Raw genomic sequence first — 24,610 nt, 5'->3', positions numbered from 1 at the left:
AGCAGCTGGGCCAGAGACTGAAGTCCTGGTACTGGTCCGCTTCACACTATCTCAACATTCACATCGTGAGCTTAAACAGTTTCTCATGCTGTAACAGAACAGCAAATACCTCCTAGATGGAACCTGGGGACCCAAGGCAGCAGCAGTAAATAAATATCTTGCATATATGTCAAGTGCAGTCCTCAAAATACAACCTTACATCTCAGTAAAGAAGTCAGAAAGTACCAACAAAAATGATCCACTTTTCTCCCTGTGTTTCATCTCCATGCCAAGAATTCCCATTTGATGTTTTTAGTCCTGCCTCTTAAAATGAGGTGACAAAGTAGAAATCCAGTCATGAAAAGAAAAAGGCAGAGGTGTATGAGCCCTGGCTCAATGAGACACCTCAAACACACAGCAGCCTGGTGTCACGGGTCAGACAGAGCTGTCCCAGACACTGTGGGGAGAAGATGGGCACTGGAGAGGTCAAACTCCTACTTTATGATCACTCCCATGTAACAGTGCATTAGTCATGGAATGAGGGCGAGCTGAGAGGGGTAAGGGAGGGTGGCAGCGTGGTAATTCTCTACAATGAGGGCTGGGAACATATACTCGTGGATGGGAAATTTTAAGTAGCTATGTTTATTATTACTTTTTTCCAGCAATCTTGCAAGAGGCAGAAGTGTGACACTGACTTGAGTGAGACGAGCGTGTAGGTGGGTTGGCGAGGAGCCCTTCTCTTGATGCAGGCCTCTGGCTTGTCAAGGAATGGCTGGTTCCACCGCTGGGCTGTGTTTACTCTTTTGCTTCAAGGAAAAGGGTTTCTTGAGGGAACAACTTTACCTCCAATAATGATTTATTTGGGTCCAGCTGGGTTACCTAAAAAGAAAGAAAACATATACTCAAAAGACCAGAAGAAGCACTATTTTCTCTTGTGGCACAGATCCTACCCCACACCCAGATTTTGAGCTTACTATACACTGGCATAAGCATTTTCACATCTATTATCTCATTTGAGCCGCAAAATAACCCTCTGAGGTAGGTGTGTTGTTATCCCCATTTCATAACCGAGGAAGCCAGGGCTCAGAGAGGTCAAGTCTCACAGTTTAGTGGAAGAACTAGCACTGGACCTCAGGGCACAGAATGAAGAGACTGACCTCTTCCAGGGCAGGTGGAGGGCCCTTGCTTCCTGCACAGCTCAGCTTGGCCAGCAGAGCAGGCGGCCCTTAGGAAAGGGTGCTGGTTAATGAAATGACTGGCATTCCTGGGGACCTGTGCTTGGTTAACTGCTAACAGCAGACAAGGCCTTCCAGCTTGGTGGGAAAGAGGTAAGCCTTTAGGGCTGATCTTCCACTGAACCTACCTGGACTAAACTGCAGAGTGCCCAGCCTGCTGTGCCCAGAGATGATCCGAGGAGAGGCTCCCTCGGGAGGCATACCACAATCTCCTTGCAGGTGGTGGTGGTGGGGATATTTAGTTCCCAAAAAATGAGTCAATGTCATAATATGACTTTATATTTTAGAGATTAAAAATGATTTATTCTATAATATGAACTATAGAGAATAAAGCTAGACAAAATCTTGGCTCAGTTGGGATATGTTAATCATATAGGGAAACTAAATTAAGTTTATGGCCTCCTAGGTTGGGGCAAGGATGTGATGTAGAGGTTTTCTGAAACTGAGAGTGGGAGAAAAAGCCCAAAAATATCCCAAAGGGAACATGAATTTTAAAAAGCTGAGAAATACTGGTTTAGTAGAAAGGACAATAGGCCAAAGATTCTGGTTACAACCACAGCTGTGCTAGCTATTAGCTTTGTGGCTTCAGAGTTAGTATCAACCTTGTAGGACTGATGTGAGGATTAAGTGAGAAAAAAAAATACAATTAGCACAGTGTCTGGCACAGAGCAGGTGTTCAATGGCAGCTGCCGCGTATGTGAGCAACTGTAAGGATGGACGGACACACAGATAAATGGATGAGGGTACATGGGAGGCCAGGCAGTGTGTTCTGTCAGGCACGCACAGGAGTGCTGGACCTGTGGGCAGAGACTCCAGCACTTGAGACAGGCAGTCCTGTCCTCTGCTCAACTCAAGCCACACCTAATGAGATAGTTCCGCTGTCTTCTCCAAGCTGAGGGGGAGGGGCACCCTGGGGGCCCATGTGTCACCGGGAGGCTGGCGGGGAGGCTGGCGGGCAGGCTGGCGAGCTGAAGGAGGTATACTACGTTTGACTGTATCCAGATGGAACCTGGTATGCCCAGGAGGGTCATTAAAGAGACACATCCGCCTCCAGAATCCTCTCTGCTTATAAGGAATCCAGAGCAAGGCCACTCTACTGGCGTGTCTTGGGCTCTGGGCAGATGGGCAGGCAAGGTGGTGGGGAGGGCTGAGCCTGCTGTCTTCCAATGCACCGGTGGGAGGGGGCGAGCTGCTGGCAAATGTTTACCCACTTCCCCAATTAACGTACAACACTGTGCTGGCTTCTGTCAACAAACAGAGCTATGCTGCCTCTGCTTCTGACTTGTTGGCATTTTCTGCCCAGCTGCTTCCGCTATTGTTCTTAATTAACATGCCAGAGCTTTTCCAGCATTTTCTACTTTGTTATTTGTGATTTGTAAATATGATGTTTGCTGGGAGAAACCAAAATCATAACAGTGCCAGAGCCGTGCATACTGGTGGAAAGAAACGCTCGGAAGCCAAAGAGGCCTTGGGCCCATGTTGTCAGTATGAAAGGTCTGGAAAACACACCCAGTTTTCACATGAGGAAATTGTGTCTGAGAAAAGTTAAGTGATTTTCTCCAGTTACATTTAGTGGAGAGCTGGGACTTGAGAAGGAGAAAATTAAAATTTCTTGAACATCTATTACATGCCAGGCACATTAAATATATTATCTCATTTAATCCCTAAACAACCATGCAAAGTAAGGTAGAGATGACAAAAACTGAGGCTCAAGATGGTTGCCACTTGTTTAAAGCCACATAGTCAGTGAGGGTCTATCTGTACTGGATAATAGTTACAAAGAGTGAAGTAAACTTAGATTTAATCTCCAGCTCTGTCACTTACTATCTATATTACCTTGAAGCAGTCATGCAACCTGAAAGCCTCAGTCTTCCCACCTGCATGATGGGAATAATCAGTTTCTGCTTAATAGGTTGTTGTGCTAGTTAAATGGAATAATGCTGGTGAAGATCCTGGTACAGAGACTGAGCCAGTAAGTGCTCAGCTCAGCTGGTACAGCCATTACTGATTGGGGCATTGCTCTGGGTAGGGGCCCTGGTCTAACTTCAAAGCTGGAGCTCCTTCCCCAAAGTCTCCTAGAGCCCAGGTCTGCAATAGGCTGCCCAGAAGTGCTCCCAGTCCCTGCTAGTGTAATGCCCCAGTATCTGGAGGTGCCCTTCTACAGCTCCAGTGGGGCTGTGCCACCAATGGACTGCTTCACACCAAACATGGCTGTTGTCAGGGCTTCTTCCGCCGGTGCCCCACATCACAAGCAATTTTTTGCTTTGAAGGTCATTTCAGACCGAAATTTAAAGTGAACAAGGACAATCCTTGTTTCCATTCTCATCTACCCAGAGTAGAGAGAGAGACTGTAGCGAACCTAGGGGAGATGTAGGACACCATGCTTTTCCCCAGCAAGAAAGTGGCCAGATTGTGAAACCATCCTGCAGTGCTCTGGACCCCACTCAGGAAGGATGGGAAGTATGCCAGGAGGGACCTCCTGGTAGGGAGGAGCCTAAAAACCATGTTCTCTAAGAAACATCTGAAGAACGGGATACATCTCCCTGAGAGAGGGTACTGTTGCTGTAGAGGCAGGGAGGGGGCTCTGTCAGCTCTTTTTGAATAGCTGAAGGGCTGGCAAGTAGGACAGGTAGACAGAACAGATGTGTTCTCTGCAGCTCCAGAGGGTAGAGCTGGGACTGGTCAGGTAAAATCGTAGGGAAGCAGAACTCAGCTGGTCAGAAAGAATGTTTTGACAGAGAAGCAGCTGCTGGTGTGGCTACTACTGCTTCTCTTTCTTTTAACTTTTCTTCCTTTTCCTTCTGTCCTTTATTTCTTTTTGTTCACCACCACCATCACCATCATAGCAGCAATCTCAATTACAGCTGACCCTTGGACAACGTCGGGTTTAGGGGAGCAAACCCTCCAAGCAGTTGAAAATCGCATATAACTCATAGTCGGCCCTGCATATACGTGGTCCCTCTGTATGTGGAGTTCCGCATTCAACATTCAACCAACTGCGAATGGTATAGTACTGTTTTCAATTTACTGCTGAGAAAGATCCAAAGGTCATGAAGAGCGGTGACTGCACTCTCTGCTTTCCTTAGAAGCATTCAAACAGGGAGGGGGGGAGGGGGAGGGGGAGGAGGAGGAGGAGAAGATGATGATACTAGCTAACATTTATCGAGCATTTACTTTGTATCAGGCATATTCCAATCATTTAACATTGATAAAATAATTTAATTTTCATAATAACCCTCTGACATAGGTATGATGATTATTCTTATTTTATAGATGAGGAAACTGAGCCGTGGAATAGATTAAGTAATTTGCTCAAGGTCTCAAAGTTGTTAAGGGCAGAGCCAGAATGTGAATCATGGCAATGTAGCTTTGGAATCCGTATGTTTAACTACTGAACCGCTCTCTCAGAGGTGCTGCGAAGAGTAGAGTCCACACAGAGAAAGAAGCTGGATGAGATGACCCTGAGGTTGTTTCTAACCAAGCTTCCAGGATATAAGATCCTCACTTCAAGAATAGCAAAAAGTCAAGGGTCAAGGAAAAAATCCTGAAATGTTTATAAAATACGAATACAAAAACACAATCTGAGCTTATGTTCTGCCATTTACTTGGGATTTTACTGAATTACTGACTTTCTAAATCGACAGAGAAAACCACCCTTTGGGACTCCCCGGAGAGGAGGGGCATTCTCAGATAAAAGGTGTGGCCTGATTTTGCTTATGTTAGAAAAGGAAAATCAACCTCCTTGACATGTTATTCATTATACTTAGGAAACTTGAATGGATATATTTTCTCATTAAATTAATATTTTAGCAAATCGGCTTTGTGAAATTTGTTTATGTTAGCAAAAATGGGACATGTTCTCTGCCAAAGAGAGTTATTCTTTTCTAGGTCACTTTTCCCAGCAGTTTGAACTTTCATGTCCATCATATTTCTATTATTTCTGTGGGCTTCAGTATTTTTTTTTCCTGAAAAAGTGTAACATTGCTGCTGAGAAAAATGTTAATTAATGTGACAGATTCTCATCCTCGGCCACACTGAGTAGGTTCCCAGAATGTTAGGGTGGGAAAGCCTCTTAAATGTCAAGTAGTCAAACCCCTTCATTTCACAAGTGGGCAACCTAAGGCTCAGAGAGGTCAGGTGACTTGTTCAAGGCCACACAGTTAAGAAGGTGCAGATGCAGTACTCTACCCAAGTTTCTGACTTCTGTTTTGGGGTTCTTTCTAGTCATACTATTCTGCTTCTCACTTAAAAAAAAAAACTGAGCATTAACTACTACTAGGCTGGGAGCTATGTGAGGGCAGGAGCTGAGTAATACTAAAAACAGTAGCAGCAATATATGAATAGTACTTTATAGTTTTCAAGATATTTACACAATCTTGTAGGGTCAGTATTATTATCCATCCTTTTAATTTTATTTAATTTTGCTAAAGTAATACTTTTATTTTGAAACTGAATAAAGGAAAGTCTGGATCTATTTTCACGTTTAGAAAAAATGCCAGGTGCAACAACTGGTGCTGGAACTGAGTATCTGCATGCAAAAAAATGAATCCAGATGCACAGACCTTACATCCTTCACAAAAACTAACTCAAAATGGATCACAGACTTAAATGTAAAACACAAATCTATATAATTCCTAGAAGATAACATAGGAGAAAACCTAGATGACCTTGGGTATGGTGATGGCTTTTTGGATATGACACCAAAAGCACAATTCATGACAGAAATAATTGATAAGCTAAACCTCATTAAAATTAAAAACTTTGCAGAAGACACTGTCATGACAATGAGAAGACAAGCTACAGTCTGGGGGGAAATATTTGTAAAAGACACAACTGATAAAGAGCTATTATCCAAAATATACAAAGAACTCTTAAAACTCAACAATAAGAAAACAAACAACCCAATTTAAAAAATGGGCCAAAGACCTTAAAGACACTTTATTAAAGATCTACAGATGGCAAATAAACACATGAAAAGATGCTCCTCCACATCACATGCCATCAGGGAAATGTAAATTAGAACAATGAGATACCGCCACACACCGATCAGAATGGCCAAAGTCCAGAACACTGACACCACCAAATGCTGACGAGGATGTGGAGCAATGGACACTCATCCATTGCTAGTGGGAATGCAAAATGGCATAGCCACTTTGGGAAAAAGATTTGTGGTTTATTACCAAATTAGTCATATTCTTACTGTATAATTCAGTAATCACATGCCTTGGTATTGAAGCTGAAAACTTAAGGTCCACACCAAAACCTGCACACAGATGTTTAATAAGCACCTTTATTCAAAACTGCCACAACTTGGAAGTAACCAAGATGTCCTGCAGTAGGTGAATGGATAGATAAACTCGTATATCCAGACAATGGAATATTATTCAGTACTAACAAGCTCTCAAAGTACTTTCACACATATTGTCTAAACCTTAGAGCTAACCTAAGAGACTGGACTGATTCATCCTCATTTCTGTGGATGAGAACACCAAAGCTCAAATAGGGACATTACTGACACATGGTCCTACAACTAGAAACTGGTGGGGCTCACCTCTTCTCACTTCAAATTCTGAGCTCCTTCTCTCTGAGGCTGCATATGTAAATTCCCATATTATAGTGAAGCTAAATATATCTCCCCTTGGTTTTGTTCAAAGTTAGCATTTACTTTGAATTTGTGAGAATAATCTTTCTGACATGCTGTGAGTAACCTATTCTGTTACTTTATTAGAAAACATGCATATTAAATATCACAAGCTTAAAAAATAATTATTAATGTCATTGATACCAAAAGTTACCACTTATTTGCCATTTGATAAGTGCCAGGCACTATACCAGTTGTTCTATATATTATCTAATTAAATGGTCACAACTGTCCTAAGAGATAAGTACTCCTATTTATTCTCATTTAGATTAATAGGTAGGAAAGATAAGGCCAGAATTTGCACCCAGGTTTGTGAGCTTCCAGCCTGTATCCAATTGTCCTCCATTGCTTCTTCACCTCTGATCCGACTTCTAAACAGGGGACAGTTAATACGACTAACTGGCTTTCCCTGGGACAGAAGGAAAGCAGGCATCCTGCAACTGTCCTGGCCCATGTTCCTGTTGTGGCACAGGCTCTGTTGTTTCCACAGGAACACAGGATATTTTTTGTTACTGTCAACTTGGTCCTAATAGCTAATTGTCCATTTTCTTTAAACACTTTTTGAAGAGCTGGGAATCCCTAAAGAGAGCAGTTACACCTGCAAAATATCAGAGGCAGAACTTAAGAGCTGATCTGCTGGTCAGGTGCTGATCAGGTGTGAAAAGCTTTGGTAACTGCGAAGTCTTTTGCAACATAAGGGATTGATAATCAACATTATCATCATCATCGTCTACAACAATGCCAGCTGTAGCTCCTAGCAACTTCTCTACATTTGCTGCAGGTGGTAATGCAACCCCCTGAAGAACTTACAACCTGGAAGGGTCCCATTATGGGACTACTCCATTACTTATTAATACTGCAGTTTCTGGATCATCTGTCTCATTGGATCACAGGAAAGAAGTGGCACTGGGGCACGGGTTTCCAGGAAACAGTGACAGATGCTCTTCTTTCCATTATTAAACTTTGGTAGAACAACTGGGGTGCTAGAGAGGGAGGCTGGGTGGGCTTCTGCAGCTGCAAAGCACAGGACATTTTCTTTCCCCGACTTTTTTTGGTAGAAAGAATGGAGAATGAAAGAAAATTTAAAGGGAGAGAAAACTAAGGTGACAAAGGGAAGAAAACTGTATCTGGTAGGCTGCCCCATCTGTTCTTTAACATGTTATAATAATGATAACAACAGTTAACATTTATTGGGAGCTTCCTAAGTGCTAACTGTTCCTAATACCCTGCAAGTGGTATACAATCCTATGAGGGAGGTACCATCACCTCCACTTAAAAAACGAGGAATAGAAGTTCACAGAGATTATATAACTTGCTCAAGATTGCACAGGTGGGAAGTGACAGCAAGGATTTCAAACTAGATCTGGCTCCAAAGTCTGTTTTCTTAACTACCACACTAGACAATTTCAGTATTGTAGTCACACACTGGACTATTTACTCTAAGTCTCTTGCTTGGAAGGACTTTTCCCTTCAAGTAACTGAAGCATGTATCTCCCCATAATAGAGTATATTACTACCTCAGGCGAATTTCATTCATCTAGCTCTTCAATTATCATAGACCTAGTGATTGTTTTTAGAGGTCATCTCTGTAAGCAGATGGGGAAAGAAAAGCCCAGTGAGTGGAAAGAACTTACCCAAGGTTACTCAGCATTCATGGCCGATCTGGGACCGAATCTGGATTCTTCATTCCCAGCCTGTGCCTTTAGACGGGCTGCTTAATGAGGATACCAATTCTCAAGTGTTACTAATGTCACAATGGCCTCAATCTTGGCACATTGTCAGGGAGACCCTAAGCATCAAACCATCCTTGCATTGGTATCCTTAATGGTGGCTTTGCTCACTATACCATTAAACAATGTTAGGGGTGAAGGCCCAGAGGGAGTAGAGGGGCTTCCATCAGGAGGGGCAGGGTAGGGCGGGAGGGGAAAGCCTCCTTAGTCTAGAAACACAAGAAAATTCAAGTCTGCAGAATGAACGTAAAAAGCACGAAAAGAATAAAGAGCATAAAAAAGAATATAAAAAGCATAAAAAGAATGAGAACAGGCATGTCTCCTCATCCTGTGAAGCCTAAGATTAGTCCAGTCCTTTTTGGGCTCTGGAAGACACAATTTCAAATAACTAAAAGGAAGTACTGCTTCACAGAGTGGTTTGTGAGCTGTTTCTGAAAGCTTAATAAACAGGGGGCAGGCAAATTCATGAATGAGGATTCTGGAGTGTGGCAAGAGAAATCTAGTGTGGATCAGCCCCAGTGGTGTGCCAGGTTACAGGTGTATCAAGATACCAGTCTCATCCCTTAAGGCGGCCAGAATCATTATCACTGGGTTGCCTTTGAGCATGAGCAACCTGGTATGATAATCCCAATGAGGCACACAAATATTTTCAATGTGTGTGATGATTTGAAAAAAGCTGGGAAGCACTGATCTAGTGGACATGTCTCACTTTCAGAGACTGATATCATGGAAGGCAGCCAGGCTCTTGTATAAAAGGCTCCTAGGATGCCTCTGATAAAAGACTGATCCACAACACTAACCACTGTGTTTGGAACAGGGTGCTAAGAGACAAAAGAAAGGAGAGAAACCTGTTAACTGGTTAGATTCAGACCTGCTACTTCAGCTTAAAAACCCTCTGAGAAACCCTGATAATTGTTTGCCCCAGAGTTTCACCAGTAGACGTAGATTAAGTGCTCATTAGAGAAGCAGTAAGAAAAAGTTCTGGTGGGTTTTGAGTCTTGGTTCTGTATGAATGCTCTTGAGCAAATCATTTAACCTCCCAAAGACCCACATTTCTCATCTGTGAGCTCATGACAACACCATCCAACACCTAATAAGCTCTATTAGACTATTTCTCTCAGAGTCTCTCCTGCCAGTCAAGAGAGTTGAACAAAATATTGGACCCTCTCTCACTCCTACTTAAAATTCTTACATGATTCCTTACTACACCAGGATAGTCCTCCTCTGCTTTGGCCTCATTTTCCCAATTTGTAAATGGGTGGTGTTTCTGGCAAGGCTCACAGCCTGCCTACAGTGGAAGACAGGGCCAGAAAGACAGTTTGGAGATAGACTGTGAAGGGCTCAAATGTCTTACTAGGTTTAGTTTAAGCTTCTGAAAACAACAACAACAACAACAACAAAACAAAAAAAACCCCTTTTCTCCCTGGTTTCAGAGAAATCTGGAATGGCATACTAGAGGCGCTCTTCAGGCAGAGTGGCTAAGGAGAAAGCGAATATTCTGAATGCATTCTAATACTCAAGCAGGGCCATATGAGCCGGTGTCTGCGTAACTCTGCACGCAAACACTGCTCAAGAGCTGGAGCTTTGAACAGGAGTTAAAAGAGTTGAGTCCCTAACGACATACAAAAGACTTGCTGGTGTGATTTATTCTGATGTATTTACTTATCCAATTACCAAAACAGCAGGAGATCATTAAATTTTCTAGTTACCAGATGCAGCACGTTCAATATCTTAAATGTTACCAAGGCTCTCTCTGAGCTATTTTGATATTACATTTCATCTGCCTAAAGCTAATGAAACTGGAAGGCAAGAATCATGAACAGCACAGGTGTTTTCTTTGAAGGCTGGTCCAGTGGGTGCCTGTACAATACCACACTTATGCCAGAAACTCCCAGACTCTCTCCTGGATTTAAGGAAAAGTATCATGCTGAGAAACAAAAGAACACAGGAGACAAGGTGCTAAGAAGTGGCACTTGAAGGTGGCTGGAGATACGTGCTCTACCCGGCCAGACGTTTCTTCACGTTCAGCCCCAACGTCCACAGAGGGTCTGGCCTCAGAGTAGAGGAGAGGAAGGAACAAACACCCTCTGGGTGACTGCAAACCCGGCTCTAACCCCAGCATACTGCTCCTGACCACCTGTGTGATCTTGAACAAGTCACTCTTCCTCCTCCAAAGTTTCCCTGTTTAATAAACAAGGATGCTGACACCTGATGCATCGATACAGGCCTGCTATGAGCATCATCATTGCTTGTCTTCAACTGTACTTTACCCAAATGTCTTCTGGATAAGACTGAGGAACTTAAAAGACAGGACTGGTATCTGTTTCTATATCCCAGCATCCAGCAAAGAGCCTGGTGCATTATATGCTCTCAATAAATGCTTGTTGAATAAATGACCAAACAAGACAATGTACATCATGGAACATTGAAAAATACAGAGCAAAACTTTTAAAACAACATTTTAGGAGTAAGTGGTGAAAATAGATGTTTATTCTATTTTCTCTTGAAAAAAATACACTAAATAAGTAAAATCTAGGCCTAAGCTTTTTGACAGGGTGGTAGTGGCTTGGCCCCAACATTCTTTACTATTTTGATCTCTAAATACTATCCCCTCACAGACATTATGTTCTAGCAGATTACAATTTGCTATTTCCCAATTATGTCTTCGCTTTCTTGAACTTTTGCTTATGTTGTTTCCTCTACTGGAACGTTCTTTCTCTCCAGTTCCACCTGTTGAAAACTTACACATCCTTCGAGGTTCAGCCGACTGCTACTTCTCCCAACCAGGCCTAAGTGACAGGGCCTAAACTAATCTCTTTCTCAAGTGGCATCTTCTCCTATTCACCGGACCATGGCTTCTGGGACACAGGGGCCATAAATATCCACTGTGGTCTCTTCATCATATTACTATTCCACTGCCCTGCATGTGGCCAATCCATACTTGCTTAACTAATATCTTTGCTTCACCTTAGGCTTCTCAGACAAGGTGGCTGCAATGTCAGCTGGCAGACTCAACGTCAGTGTTTAAACTGGGAAGTAGGCATAGGCAATGCCAACCTTGTCCTTTGCTAAATTGTACTCCTATACTTTGACCAGGCAAGGCAACCCATTTCTGGAGGACCTCAGTCAAAGCATCAGCTACAGTTTCACATGGAGTTATCTGTCTGATCTGTTTCTCATGTTATTTTGCAATTGTCTATGAGTCTCTCTAGTTAGGTTGAATTCTGAGGGCATATAATGGGGTCTTACTGCCTATCTATCCCCAGGGCCTAGTGTACTGCCAGAAACAATATGAATTCAAATAAATGTTTGCTGAAAGACTGACCCACTGAGTGAATGAACGGAGGCTCCCCACTCCTCCTTGGAGCCTCCACTAACCCAAAGTCAAAAGAAGCCATATCCTCAGAACTCTCTCCCATAGTTTCAATCCTATAGCATGCAGAGCCTGGCAGTGGTACCATCAGCAGGTCATCCTAGCAAGTCTGTTGGCTCTGGACTCTCTCTGGCTCCTGCCACAGTCAGTCCTGCTGCATAGACATAGGGACTGAAAATAAGTTTGCATCATTTGCCCTTTTAGAAGGGACAGATTTTTCCCTGTCTATCTAAACTGCTGTTGGAATTGGCTAATTAGAAGGATTTAAAAAATCTTAATAGTCTAAACAGAGAAAACTGGTTCTGAATTATTAAGCAACATTTTCAATGCATCTGAATAACCTTAAGTGACTAGCTGCCACCTGATCCTAAGCTCTGGCTCAGATAAATAAATGTGAAATATTGTCAAAGCCCCAGCTTACAGGAGCTGCCAGGTACAGTAAATAAAAGCTTAAGTCCCCATAAACTGCCTGGGACAGAGACATTCTCATATAAAAGGAGTGGGAGAAGATGACTTTAAATAAAGCCAGTCGGACTGGGAAGCCAATGGTTTTGTTCTAGTTTTCAGAAGAGAGTTGTCAATGGGGCAGGTATTATATCTTAACCAGATCATTTAATCATAGAACTGCATGGCATCAGAGCTGACAGAAGACTAAGAAAGCACTTAGTTTAATCTCTTCATATTTCAGATGAGGAAAATAGGACCCAGAGAAGTATGTACCTTCCTTGAAATCAAACAACAAATGGCTGAAAGAGTCAAAATTCTGCCCCAGGATGCCTGGCTCGCAGCTCAGGACCTTCCTACTACATCACATTCTTCTGCGAATGTCCTGCTGGAGATGTCAAAATGAGAGGCTGACAACTGGCTGTTAAAAAACATGTGAAAAATTAACCAGATGGGTAACTCCTGGCTCTTGAATTCCAGAGACTCTATGCTTCCCTCCCAGACTTTGAAGTTCTACTTCCATGACTATGCAGGGGGAGAGAGGGAGAAAAGGAGGAGGGGGAGGGGAGAGGAGAGTGTAAGTGTGATGCGGAGGGAGGGGAGAAAAATGAAACCAGGAATAGTGAAGGTGAATGTCACTATAATTGCCTATCTCCAACCATGAGGATGCCATAACTTAGCCATGAGTTTCTGCCTAGTGAGATGAGAAACACAAAAACCAAACCAAAACAGTAGATGCATGAACGAGTAGGACTATTTTATTTCTTTTCATTTATTCACTAGACAAATCCTCTTTCCTGAGTGTGAACGAAAATGTCAGAAAGCGTGCCAGGCACTGGGATGTAACAGTGACCACGGCACCATCTGCCTCTGAGGAGTGTAGAGTCTAGGGCAGGATGTACAAGGAATTCAGAACAGTAAAGGGCTACGATAGGGAAGAGGGCAGCAGGGAAGCACAAGGAAAGTAAACACCTAACTCAGTCCTAGTGTGTCAACTAACTCCATAGTTCTCTTTCCTCCGTGTCGCACGCTAATATGCACAGCTGTTCCTATGATTTAATTAATCATCTTACTGACTTACACTTTCATATACAATAAGCCAGTATTAGTTGTTTGGTATGTGCCAAGCACTGAACCAGGGAACATTCAGATAAATTTGACACCATCTCAAATAACTTTAGACTTCATGAGTATAATTGTTTTTTTGTTTTAAAAAAATGTATATCTTACCTTCATTTTGTGACTACATAAACTTGGGCCAACCGTTTCTGCTTTTGGTGTGTTTGCTTTTTTGAGATCTTGATCAAATCACTTTCTTTGTCTACATCTTGGTTTTCTCATCTATAAAATAAGGGTCTTTTCTAGTTCTCACAGTCTCAAATGCCTGCACGAGGAAGGCCTGTTCACACAACTAGAGGAAGGAAAGTGAAGTAAACTGAGAAATACCAAAAGAATCTTCAGGTTTGGGATTCAGCCACAGACACTAAACCAGGAGCCCTGAGGTCCTGGTTGCGGGTGAAGAGCAGGGTGTGGTCGGGGTGAAGTGGGCTGGGGCTGGGGATGGGGCTGGGGATGGGGCTGGGGCTGCGGCTGGCGCTGGAGCCGGCACGGCTGGCGGTGAGGCCTGGGGGGATGTGGCGTGCTGCTGCATGTGCTGATGCACTATGGAACTCCAGCACTGGCTTTGAAAATTACAAGGAGTGTCTACAAGAGGTTAATCTGCGCATATACACGTTTGCCGTTGTTTGTATTTACAATGGGGTTATTATACAGACTTTAAGTGAGCAAAGCATGTCTGCAGAAGCACCTGGAATACTGAGCAAAGAACTAATGATTTTTTATTTATGGCTGGATGGAGTCAGATTGGATTGTATGTACAGCCTTCAGAAGTTTATTTGATTTCTGATATAGCAATTTCGAATGGTACAGTACTTTATAAACACCTTATAAAATTAAGTTCTCGGGCAAAGTAAGTAATTTTGGAAAGGTTTAAATACGTCAGCAAACCCACACATAATCAGGAGTAGTCACTCCATTTTATAGGGAAAGGACCTGGGTTTTAGGAATCAAATACTAGTATTGACATTTATTATGCAACCTTGAGAAATTTAAGCTCTCTAAGCTTCTGTGTCCTCATCTGTAAAATGGGGATGATATCCATCTTTCAGAGAACTAATATACTTGATTGTGTATACAATAGGCATAAAAATAAATGGCTTTACTCAATGTCATCATCCCCTACTGTTCCAAGTACTTTGTAGATGAGTTAGAAAGAAGCAAAGGCAGATTTAATTATGGCTCTGAATTCCACTCAGCTTCCATGAAATGGCTGTAATCACCTCAAACGTATTTTTAAGACTCCTTAAAAATTCCTTTGATCTGGACAGGGGCATACAATGATGAGTTTTCTTATACAATACCACTGGTTCTCTCAATATCTTTGTGGCTTAGCAAGATCCTTTTCTCTTCTTGCCATCACCTTCACCACTACCGCTTCCGTACACTGAGTATTTACTACACACTAGCGCTTTATAAGTATCACTTCATTTCATTTTTATAACAGCCCTGTGAAGTTGGTACTATTTATCACCCTTTTCTTATAGATGAGTAAACTGAGCTACACAGAGGCTAAGTAATTTGCCCAAGATCAAAAAGCTAGGAAATGCAGAGTTGAGATTCAGCCTAGGAGTCCAGAAGAACTCAGTCTTTTAACTACTACCCTACACTGTCTCTCTGTCCCTCTGTCCCTCATCTCCTTCAAATCCGCTCCAGTCACTGCCAGGGACATTTTCTGGTACTGGGCCAGTCTTACAGTTTAAATCTCTTTATCCTCTTTAGAAAGCACCACGAAGACTTTCTCCTGGCATCTCAGACTCAACAAATCCCAAAGTGAACCTGCATCTTCATCTGTCTTCTTTGACTTCTGCACATGGTGACTCCCATCTTTCTAGTCATTCAGGCTGGGAACCGCTAAGTCATCTTTGACAACTTCTTCCTACCCTCCCCACCCTGACATAGCAACAATCACCAAATCTGAATGATTCTTCTTCTTGATTCTGCTCCTCCTCTTCATCCTCACTGCTGCCATCTTAGTTCAGACTCCCATAGCCTGTTGTCTGTCTACTTCAATATTCCTGTCTGGTTTCCCTCTCCCAGGCTCTCCCTACTCTAATTCTTTCAGATAACAATAATCAACAGGGCTGAGACAGTGGAGAAAAGGCAAAAATGTGGGATCAAAAGACCTAGGTGGAGCCATTGCTCTGCAACTTACTAGCTACCCAATTTCTGTTGGCCATTTGGCAGCACTAAGCATAAATTCCTCATCTTTAATACAAGGGTTAACATCTATCTCAAATTTCCACCAGCACTCGTTTTATGAGAGCAAAACCTTTGTTTAGCCTATTCACACTGTACTCCGAACGTCTTGTGTGCTCAAATAATATTTGTTGGATATTGCATAGAAAACTCTCCAGCATTTTTTCATTTCCTGTCTCATTTTCCTTGATGCCCAACTTCATATCCTAAGTTTCAGGCATAATACACTGTGTGTAATCTCCAAAGGCCTTCAGGCATAGTGCTAAAGCGGTATCTAGTGTTCCCAAGTGCAAGAAGGCTGTGACGTGCCTTGTGGAGACTATGTGTGCATCAGATAAGCTTCATTCAGCTATGAGTTAGAGTACGGTTGGCCATGAGTTCAATGTTAATTAATCAACATCTACGTATTAAATAAAGTGACTTTAAACAAAAATACACATAAGACAAGGTTATATATTGATTGGTTGATGAAAATTTGTGACCAGAGGCTCATAGTACTTTAACTCTATATTTCCCCTAGGGGCACTGATTATTTGCTAATTCAGTGTTTGTGGCAATTTTATACAGTGTAACTACTGCAACTCCCAGTTCTAAAATCAATAGCTGCCCATAGCCTACAGAGTAAAATTGTAATTTCTTAACTTCAGATACATTGCTCACCACAATCTGCACCACTGACACAGGCCTTTTTGTTTGGCCAAATCTGTGTGTACTCCATGTTGTGCCTTAGCTTGACAGGCTGTCCCCTATGCCTGCGAGGGTGAGCTCCTGCCTTATCTCCTCTACCACACTTGGCTTTTTAGACCAACCAAGATCATGTTATAATTATCATCATCTCCTCCACAGTGTGTGCCATCCATCCATCCTCCATCCACCCACAATTTAGTGAGCCTCTACTCTGTGGTAGGCCTGTGCAGGCCCTTTGTCAGAAACTGGGGGCACAAAGGCAAATAAGACACAGTATAGCTGCTGCCCTAAATGAGCTTACACAGAGCAGGCCCTGGAGGACCCTGACACAAATGAGGGAAAAGTTTCCATGAGGAAATAAGCCTGTCTCTCACCCTAGGAAAAACACCACAAACTAATTTAGGAAACTTTCCAACTATGAAAGAAATCTGCTATTTTGGTAAAACAGAATGCAGATATTAAACGCTAGATATTTCTACTTGAACATCCCTCTCAACCTTTTGTTATTAGTCATGTAAGGCTACCCTGTTTGACATCCTTCCTGGAAAGCTGGTAGTTTCTAAACAGTTAATATTGGATAAAGATTCCCTGTCTTCTTGAAACCAAAACATAAAAGAAAAAATAAGGAGAGGAAGAAGGGAGTGAGTGTGGACAGAGAAATAATCACAATTACCATCATACCAGTGACCATTATCAGATCCTTACTCTGGGTTAAATGCTATGTATATTAAACATCTATGTTTATTCTTTAATCTATTGCTCACAACAGCCCTTTGAAATACATATCATTACTCTCATTTTACCAAGAGATTAAGTAATCTCTCTAAAACATTGATCGAGAATTCAAAACCAAGTCCATTTGACTCCAGGCCTGTGTACACTCTTGTTTCAGGCTACAATGCCTCTGAAATGTGATTGAAAAGAGGTAGTGTTAAATAAATCATCCTTACAGTGTTGATTTATATTTGCTTATAAAACAAGCAAGGGAAAACAAATACCAACAACTCCCCCTTTATTTTAACTAGCCAGTTTGAAGAAAGTATTCTCTCTCTGTGGTGAGGCAAAGTGGCTACAGCTTCAAAAACAGCTGCAGGGGCTCTGAGGAGACCATTACAATCTGGGGGCAAGTTTACAGGGGATATGTGGGCATCCTAGAAGCTAGAAGATGGCCATCTGCAGGGGATGAGCTTCCCCCAGGTTCTCTTGAAAACCTCCTTTGAAAATACAAGGTGAACTGGTACCTGTTAGTATCCTTCTGAGGCTACCTGTACACCGCACTACAGGACTAAGTTCTGTTACAAGTGACGAGGAGAGGCATAGTCAAATGTTCAGAAGCTTCCCCGTTTACAGAGTTCCACCTACATATCCAGTAGTAAACCCCAGAAGTGAATGAGATGTGACTATTTTTAAAAAATAAAATTGTACGTGCAGAGAAGAGTTAACATATCAGGCCTGATAACTATCCTTTGGACGTCTTGCTTACAAGGCTGGTCCTTGGCTGGCATTTGGGAACTTGGTTTTCAGGAAGGTTTGTACCATTTCCAGAACTGACAACTGTGGTAAACTGTGCTTAAACTGTTTGTGCAAACAACATGGATTATGCTGAACAACTGCTTTTCTTCTGGGATTCTGAATTTTTGGTATGTACCAAGTAGAGAGTACCTACGTGATCAGTCCCCAATGAAACCCCTGGGCACTGAGTCCCTAATAAGCTTCCTTGCTTGACAACATTTTACACGTGTTGCCCCAAATCATTGCTGATGGAATTAAGTTTATCCCAGGTGACTCCACTGGGAGAGGACTCTTGGAAGCTCTGCCTGGTTTCTCCTGGACTTCAACCCCTGTGCCTTTTCTCTTTGCTGATTTTGCTTTGTATCCTTTTGCTGTAATAAATCATAGCCATTAGTAGGAGTATGACTATATGCTGAGTCCTATGAGTTCTGCTAAGGAATCATCAAACCTTGGAGTGGTCTTGGGACCCGCCTTCCCCACAGCTGGGGTCAGAAATGGGATTCAAAAGCCCAACCAGACACATAAAATATGGTGCAAACACTGGGAGAAGAAAGGATGAAGAGGCAGGGAATGATGAACCTTTGGTGTCTAGGTGAATACAGAGTCATTTATCTGTGGTATGAAAGTAGCTGAGCTGATGTCTGTTGTGAGAGGTAAAAGTTACCTAAGGAATTTTAAAATGATAGATCCAATTCCAGGACAGTTGGCTTACTGGCTCCCCTGGCTGCTTTTGGCCCTACTGTATGTACCACCTGGGTCACATATAAATCCCCACAGGAAAGGACCTGTTTTTTGATGGGACCATTTAAAATCAAGCTGCTGATTGGCTTATATTTGATATGGAGACTGACTGCTTTCCTGCAAGCTGGGGGACAGAGCATCACAAGAAATGTGATCCCTCTGCCCACTCCTGACAGAAAGGACTCTCAACTTTCTTTGGGGGATGTCTCACAAGCTATTAACTTGTGTTCAACTTCCCAGAATAGTTTTGGTTTGCAACAATGGACTAATAAATAGCTTGACTCTATTTCTCTCACTTTTCTGTGGGAGCACACACCTTAGAAAGACAGTTTGATTATTAAATGTTGCTGCTCTCAAAAAGGGATTGATCTTTTTCTAGTCTGCTCACTAGATAAATAAACATGACAAAAGGGGTGGGAGGTTATATAAAGTTGTTTTGAAAAATTTTTCATAACTCAGGATTTTGCACTGACCAATTCCTAAACATGATGTGTCTTTCTGGTTAAGTTGTATAAAAATGATTTTATATAAAAATCTTTGGTCCTTCTTGCACATATAGACCTTTCAGAAGAAAGGTATGGATGAGAGTAGGGGGATAATTAAACAAAAAAGTAAAATTATAATTGCTAAATGGGACACAATGATTTTGTAACAAAGGAGAAAAGAACAAAACAAATCAAAACCCTGGCACCTGGGGAAGTGCAGGGAAGGGAAAACGCATTAAAGATCTTTGCTTTTCAAAACTGTTCATGGAAACTTTCTGCTCTTCCTGAAGGAAAACTCCTCATGCTGCCTTCCCAAGCTGCTGCAAGTGCTTTGAATTCAAACTGACTGCTGAGTCTACAATCACACATGGCACTGGTGACTACGAGACAGCAAGGGGTGGCCTTAGCTCCTTAACTTCCAACAGAACACCTCCAGATGTTGTCTACACTCATGAGTTGAATGCACTGGTGTCACAAAGAAGCAAAAAAATTTGAGACTGCCTTAGGCAGTCCCTCTGAAACCAACGGCTGAACTAAATTGCTGACTGAGAACCCAATGGTGGGAGGCACCACAGTGGGGCATGACTAATGATACTATGTCCTGCTTAGTGCTCTAACACTTGTAAACTTTGTGTACAGGGGTACCACGGGTGCCCTCTGGGGTTGTACTTCTTGTGTGTACCCTGATATCATGACACTGCCTCAGCCTTGGATGACATTCAGGTCAGCTTCAACTTAGCTAGAATTGTACTGTACCTGAACCAATGCCTTGGGCCAGGTGAAAAAAGGGGTTAATATAGACATTTAAGGAGGAAGCCACCTGGCTTTCTAAGACAGACTTTAATGGTTAATGGGATTTGTTTTAACTGGCTAAGTCCAGGATCCCTAAAAAGCATAAATAATAGATCAACACTATAGGTTTTTCTTACCCTGTGTATAGGTTCCTACTGATCATAATTTTTTTCTGTAAAGATGCCTTGGTCAAAAGCAAAAGGGGTGATCTGTGCAGAAAAGTTAACATAGCAGACCCAACTTATTCTCTGAAAGGTTGTCTTACAAGATCGGCCTTTGGCTGGTATCTGGGAACCTGGCTTTTGGGAGGGTACCCCACTATTCTCAGAACTGATAACAGTAGCTCACTAATCTTAAATTGTGCAAACAAACTAGTTTATATTGAACACATTCTTTCCTTCTTGGATTCTGGAATTTTGATACCCAGGCAGAGGGTACCTATGTGATCAGCCCCCAATAACGCCCCAGGGCACTGAGTCCCTAAAGAGCTTCCTTGCTTGGCAACATTTCACATGTGTTGTCTCAAATCACTATTAGGGGAATTAAGCTCATCCTGTGTGACTCCACTAGGAGAGGACCCTTGGAAGCTCTGTCTGGTTTTCCCTGGATTTGGTCTCATGTGCCTTTTCTCTTTGCTGATTTTGCTTTGTATTCTTTTGCTGTGACAAATCACAGCTGTGAATATGATTATATGCTCAGTCCTATGAGTCCTCCTAGAATATCATCAAACATGGAGGTGGTCTTAGGGACCCCTCTGACATTATACGAAAAATTTTCCATTTAGTATAAAAAGCACAGGCTCCAAAGGTTCAAATCGCAGTTATGTCAGTTACTATGTACATGACGCTGCGACTATTTCTTCATGTCTCTCAGCCTCAGTGATCTTATTTGTAAAATGGGGCTACTATGCTTCAGGGTTTATATAAAGATTAAATGAGTACTTTCTAAAGTGTCTGGCAAAAAGTAGCACATTAATAATTGTTATTATCCTTGTCTGACTGAAAGCTGGAAAAGGTTGTAAAAACTGAAGAGATCACCAAATCAGCCATAAAAATGTCAAAGAAAACTTTCACGTCAGCAATCCACTCAATTCTGGAAGGCTGAGACCTAATTCATTTTGAAACTAAGCAGAAAATTATACTAACACATTTCACTGAAGAACTCTCCGGTGTTTAGTCACATTTCTATGTAATCTCAACCAAGAGGATTCTGCTTTATGGAAACAGTGATGTGAAATGAGGAGATAAACACAATTCCTTCAAGGAGAGTTTGACTGAAAGGGAGGAGTGGTTCATCCTCCACATAGCGCCCTGCCCAGCAACATGTCTAATTAGTGTTATTCCTCCCAGCACAAGGTCTTCATGTCTTAAAGCTTCACATGTCCTGAGTACCTACTATGTGTCATGTCCTTGCTCTCAAATTGCCTCACTTAATTCTTACAACCACTCCATAGTTGGTTATTATTATCTGCCTTTTTACAGGTGAAGGAACCAGTTTATAGAGGTATGTGACTCATCCAAAGTCCACCTGATAACTGGTTCCCTATATCATAGCATCATGCTGTCTCCCTCGTCATGATTGCCAGTGCTCAGAACACATTTTTCCTACACTAGGGGGACTGCAATACATGGTGGACTTTCTTCCAAGGGAGGATCTGTTATAATCCAAGTGACAAAGTGCAGGTCAGCCTCATACCAAGAATGAGGAATGTGTCTAGAAATTTATTTTTTAAAGGCTAGAGACAGGTCAAAGCAGTAACTTGCTGGAGATGGATCAAAGAAATTTAGCATTACTAAATCAAATGGCATGGCCCTCTGCCGTTTACCAAGTGTTTTCATTATCACTTTTGGTCTTATCATAATGTATCTGTGAGGATGCATGACATTATCCTCACTTGAAAGAAGTAGCTGAAATATAGAAAACAGAAATCATGTACTCAATGTAACTCAGCAAATGGATGTAAGTGCCAACATTAGAACAAAGATCTGTCTGACTCCAAGTACAGAGGGGGCCGAAGAAGCTATGGAACCATTTATCACAATACGTTTAGTCCAGGCGTTTGGAGACTTCACACCAACCATCTCTCTAATCTTCTCTTGCTTGGCTGCATTTTTACCAGTCTCATTTTAAGTACTACAATATCCCTTGACTATTCTTTTGTCTTCAGTTTTCTGCCATTTCAATTCATCTTTCCAAGCTGCCAGTGAGATATAACAGAAAAAGAATCAGCACCTTCATATTTAATGCCCAGATCTTGTTATCTTGGTCAAAACAGTTTCGGTTTCTGTATCTGTAAAATGGAAATAATATTTGCCTGGTATAATAGATTTTAGACCTGGGTTTGAAATATGGTTCTTTGTGCCTTTAATTTTTTCAGTATAAGGTAAGGATAATACCAACCCCACAGGGTTGTTGTAAGGATTCAATTAAATGATACCTGTCTGGTGCACAGCACAGCTGCCCACAGGAACTCCACAAATGGTAGACAGCCATTTATTATTACTTCACAGGCTGGCTGGTTGTTTGCTTCATTCATTCAACAGATACTTACTGAGCACTGAGTAAGTTCCAGGCACTCTTCCAGGTGCCAGGTATATAGCAGTGAACAAATAAAGTTCTGGCCTTCAAAAAGCTTTGACTTTAGTAGGGTGTATACAATAAACAACTAAATATCTATTATGTCAGATGGTGATCAGTTCAGTGGAGAAAAAGAAAGCAGGGTAAGAGGCACAGGGGTTGCCAGTCTGGCAGGGTAGGGAGGTAGGGACAGAGAAGAGGGAAGGAGGACTGTTTTCTTTATTTAGTTTGGTCAGAAAGGGCCTCAACGGAAAGGCAATATTTGAGCAGAGACGTAAAGGAAGAAAGGGCATGAGTGATACGGATATCTAGGGAAGCAAGTACAAGTGCAAGGACCCAAGGTGGGAAAACAAATAGCAAGGATGACAGGGTGACTGAGAAGGACTGTGTGGAGTCAGAGAAACGGCACAAATCACATCAGGGAGGGCCTTTCAAAAACTTAGAACCAGATGGGGAGCCATTACTGGGTTTTGAAAAGAGAGGTGACATGATCTCCTACCTTAAAAAAAAAAACAAAAAAAAAAGCTATGACTTTTTTTTTTTTTAATAGAAAAAGAGATCGAAAGGTGAAGGGGTGCAGGTGGAGGCAGAGCGGCCAGTTAGGACACCATTACAATAATCTAGACAAGAGATTACAGGAGATTGGACTGGGGTTTAGTTGTGAAGGCAGTGAGAAGTAGATTCTGGATATATTCTTAAGGTAAAACCAAGAGAATTTGCTTATGAGTTGGATGGAAAAATGAGAGAAAGAGTCAAGTTTCCGGCCTGAACAAAAAGAACGAAGTTGCCATTTAATGAGATGAGGACAATTACGAGAAGAGCAGATTTGGAGGAGGGTAGGAATCAGGGGTTCAGTTTTGATTGTCTAATTTGAGATGCCAACCAGCCATAAAGTAGAGATGCTGGGTAGGCAGTTGTATGTATAAATGTTTGTAGTTCAGGAGAGAGCTTGGGCTGGAGATACAGACTTCGGAGTTGTAACTGTATATATGACATTTGAAGCCACAAGACTGAATGAGATCACTTAGATATTGGGGGTGGAAAGAGATTAGAGGATCGACACTTACTGAACACGTATTATGTGTCAGCCAAAGTGAATCTGTATATTATGGAGTAACGTATGGATAATTATTCTTACACTGAAGATAACCATGATGACCATGCCACTCCCTTGTTCCACCAACTACATGAAATAAAGCCAAGCTCCCTTGCCTGGATTCTAGGTTTTATACAATCCCCCTTTAGCCTTTTCTCAGAACTTTATGATAAAAACTCTGTCTATCAACCAATCTGGTCTACGCTCCACTGTCTAGAGGTGCTTTCCAGCTTCTTTCTTCAAGTTGTCCTAGCTGTTGGAGAATGTTCTCTCCTTATCAGGCCCTCAAAATTCTATACATCTAAAGATTTTGTTCACCTGCTACTTCCTTTACAAAGCCTTTCTGGTCACCCAGGTCAGCTCTGACTTCTGCCCCTTTCGCCTGACTACTCTTAGGACCCACTGCATGAACTGCACTATGAGGATTATTTACATGAGAGGTCAGGGTATTCTCAAAGGCAAGAATGTGCCTTACTCCTGAGCACTTAGCACAGTGCCTGGATAACCAGAGTGTGAAATATAACTAAGTATGTACTTTACCTACCTCTGGCTGTGACTTAGAATACAAACTGTGAGGATAACATGAAGAAATCAGAGACGCTGAAATCTTTTCAAATGTGTAAAACTGAGCTTCACTTACACATTGAAAGTATTTTTCTATATGATAAATTACCTCACTAATTTATTCCTTACTTGGCTCAGGAGGCACGATGGTACAGGGATTAAGAGGACAGAATCTAGAGTCACACGTCAGGTTTGTATCTGGTTCTGATACTTACTATGACATTGGGCAAGGTACTTAACCTCTTTTGTGCCTGAGTTTACCCACCTCAGTGTATACAGTATGAATACTGACCTTTGGAATAGTTTTTAGGATTAAATGAGATAATACATACAGGACACTTCAAGTAGTGCCTAGTAAAATAAGCCTCAATAAACATCATTAGCTGATTGAAGAATTCAGCAAGGTAGCAGGTTACAAGATTAACGTTCAAAAATCAGT

The 24,610-nt window shown here is 42.0% G+C and overlaps 1 protein-coding gene across 2 annotated transcripts in view; it reads right to left on the bottom strand.

Moving 5' to 3' along the window:
- Nucleotides 1-598: 598 nt before the first annotated feature.
- FAF1 (Fas associated factor 1) overlaps nucleotides 599-24,610 on the bottom strand; it is a 376,824-nt gene continuing 352,812 nt past the window's right edge. For both annotated transcript variants that reach the window (XM_031465103.2, XM_010984732.3), the window contains exon 19: nucleotides 599-858. In XM_031465103.2, the coding sequence (XP_031320963.1) occupies nucleotides 775-858 (84 nt within the window). In that variant the 3' untranslated portion in view covers nucleotides 599-774. The remainder of the gene's footprint in view (nucleotides 859-24,610) is intronic.

This window comes from Camelus dromedarius, chromosome 14 (genome assembly GCF_036321535.1).
Source record: "Camelus dromedarius isolate mCamDro1 chromosome 14, mCamDro1.pat, whole genome shotgun sequence".
NCBI lineage: Eukaryota > Metazoa > Chordata > Mammalia > Artiodactyla > Camelidae > Camelus > Camelus dromedarius.
Note: the sequence above shows the minus strand (reverse complement) of the source record. Positions and strands in the feature narration are given on the sequence as shown.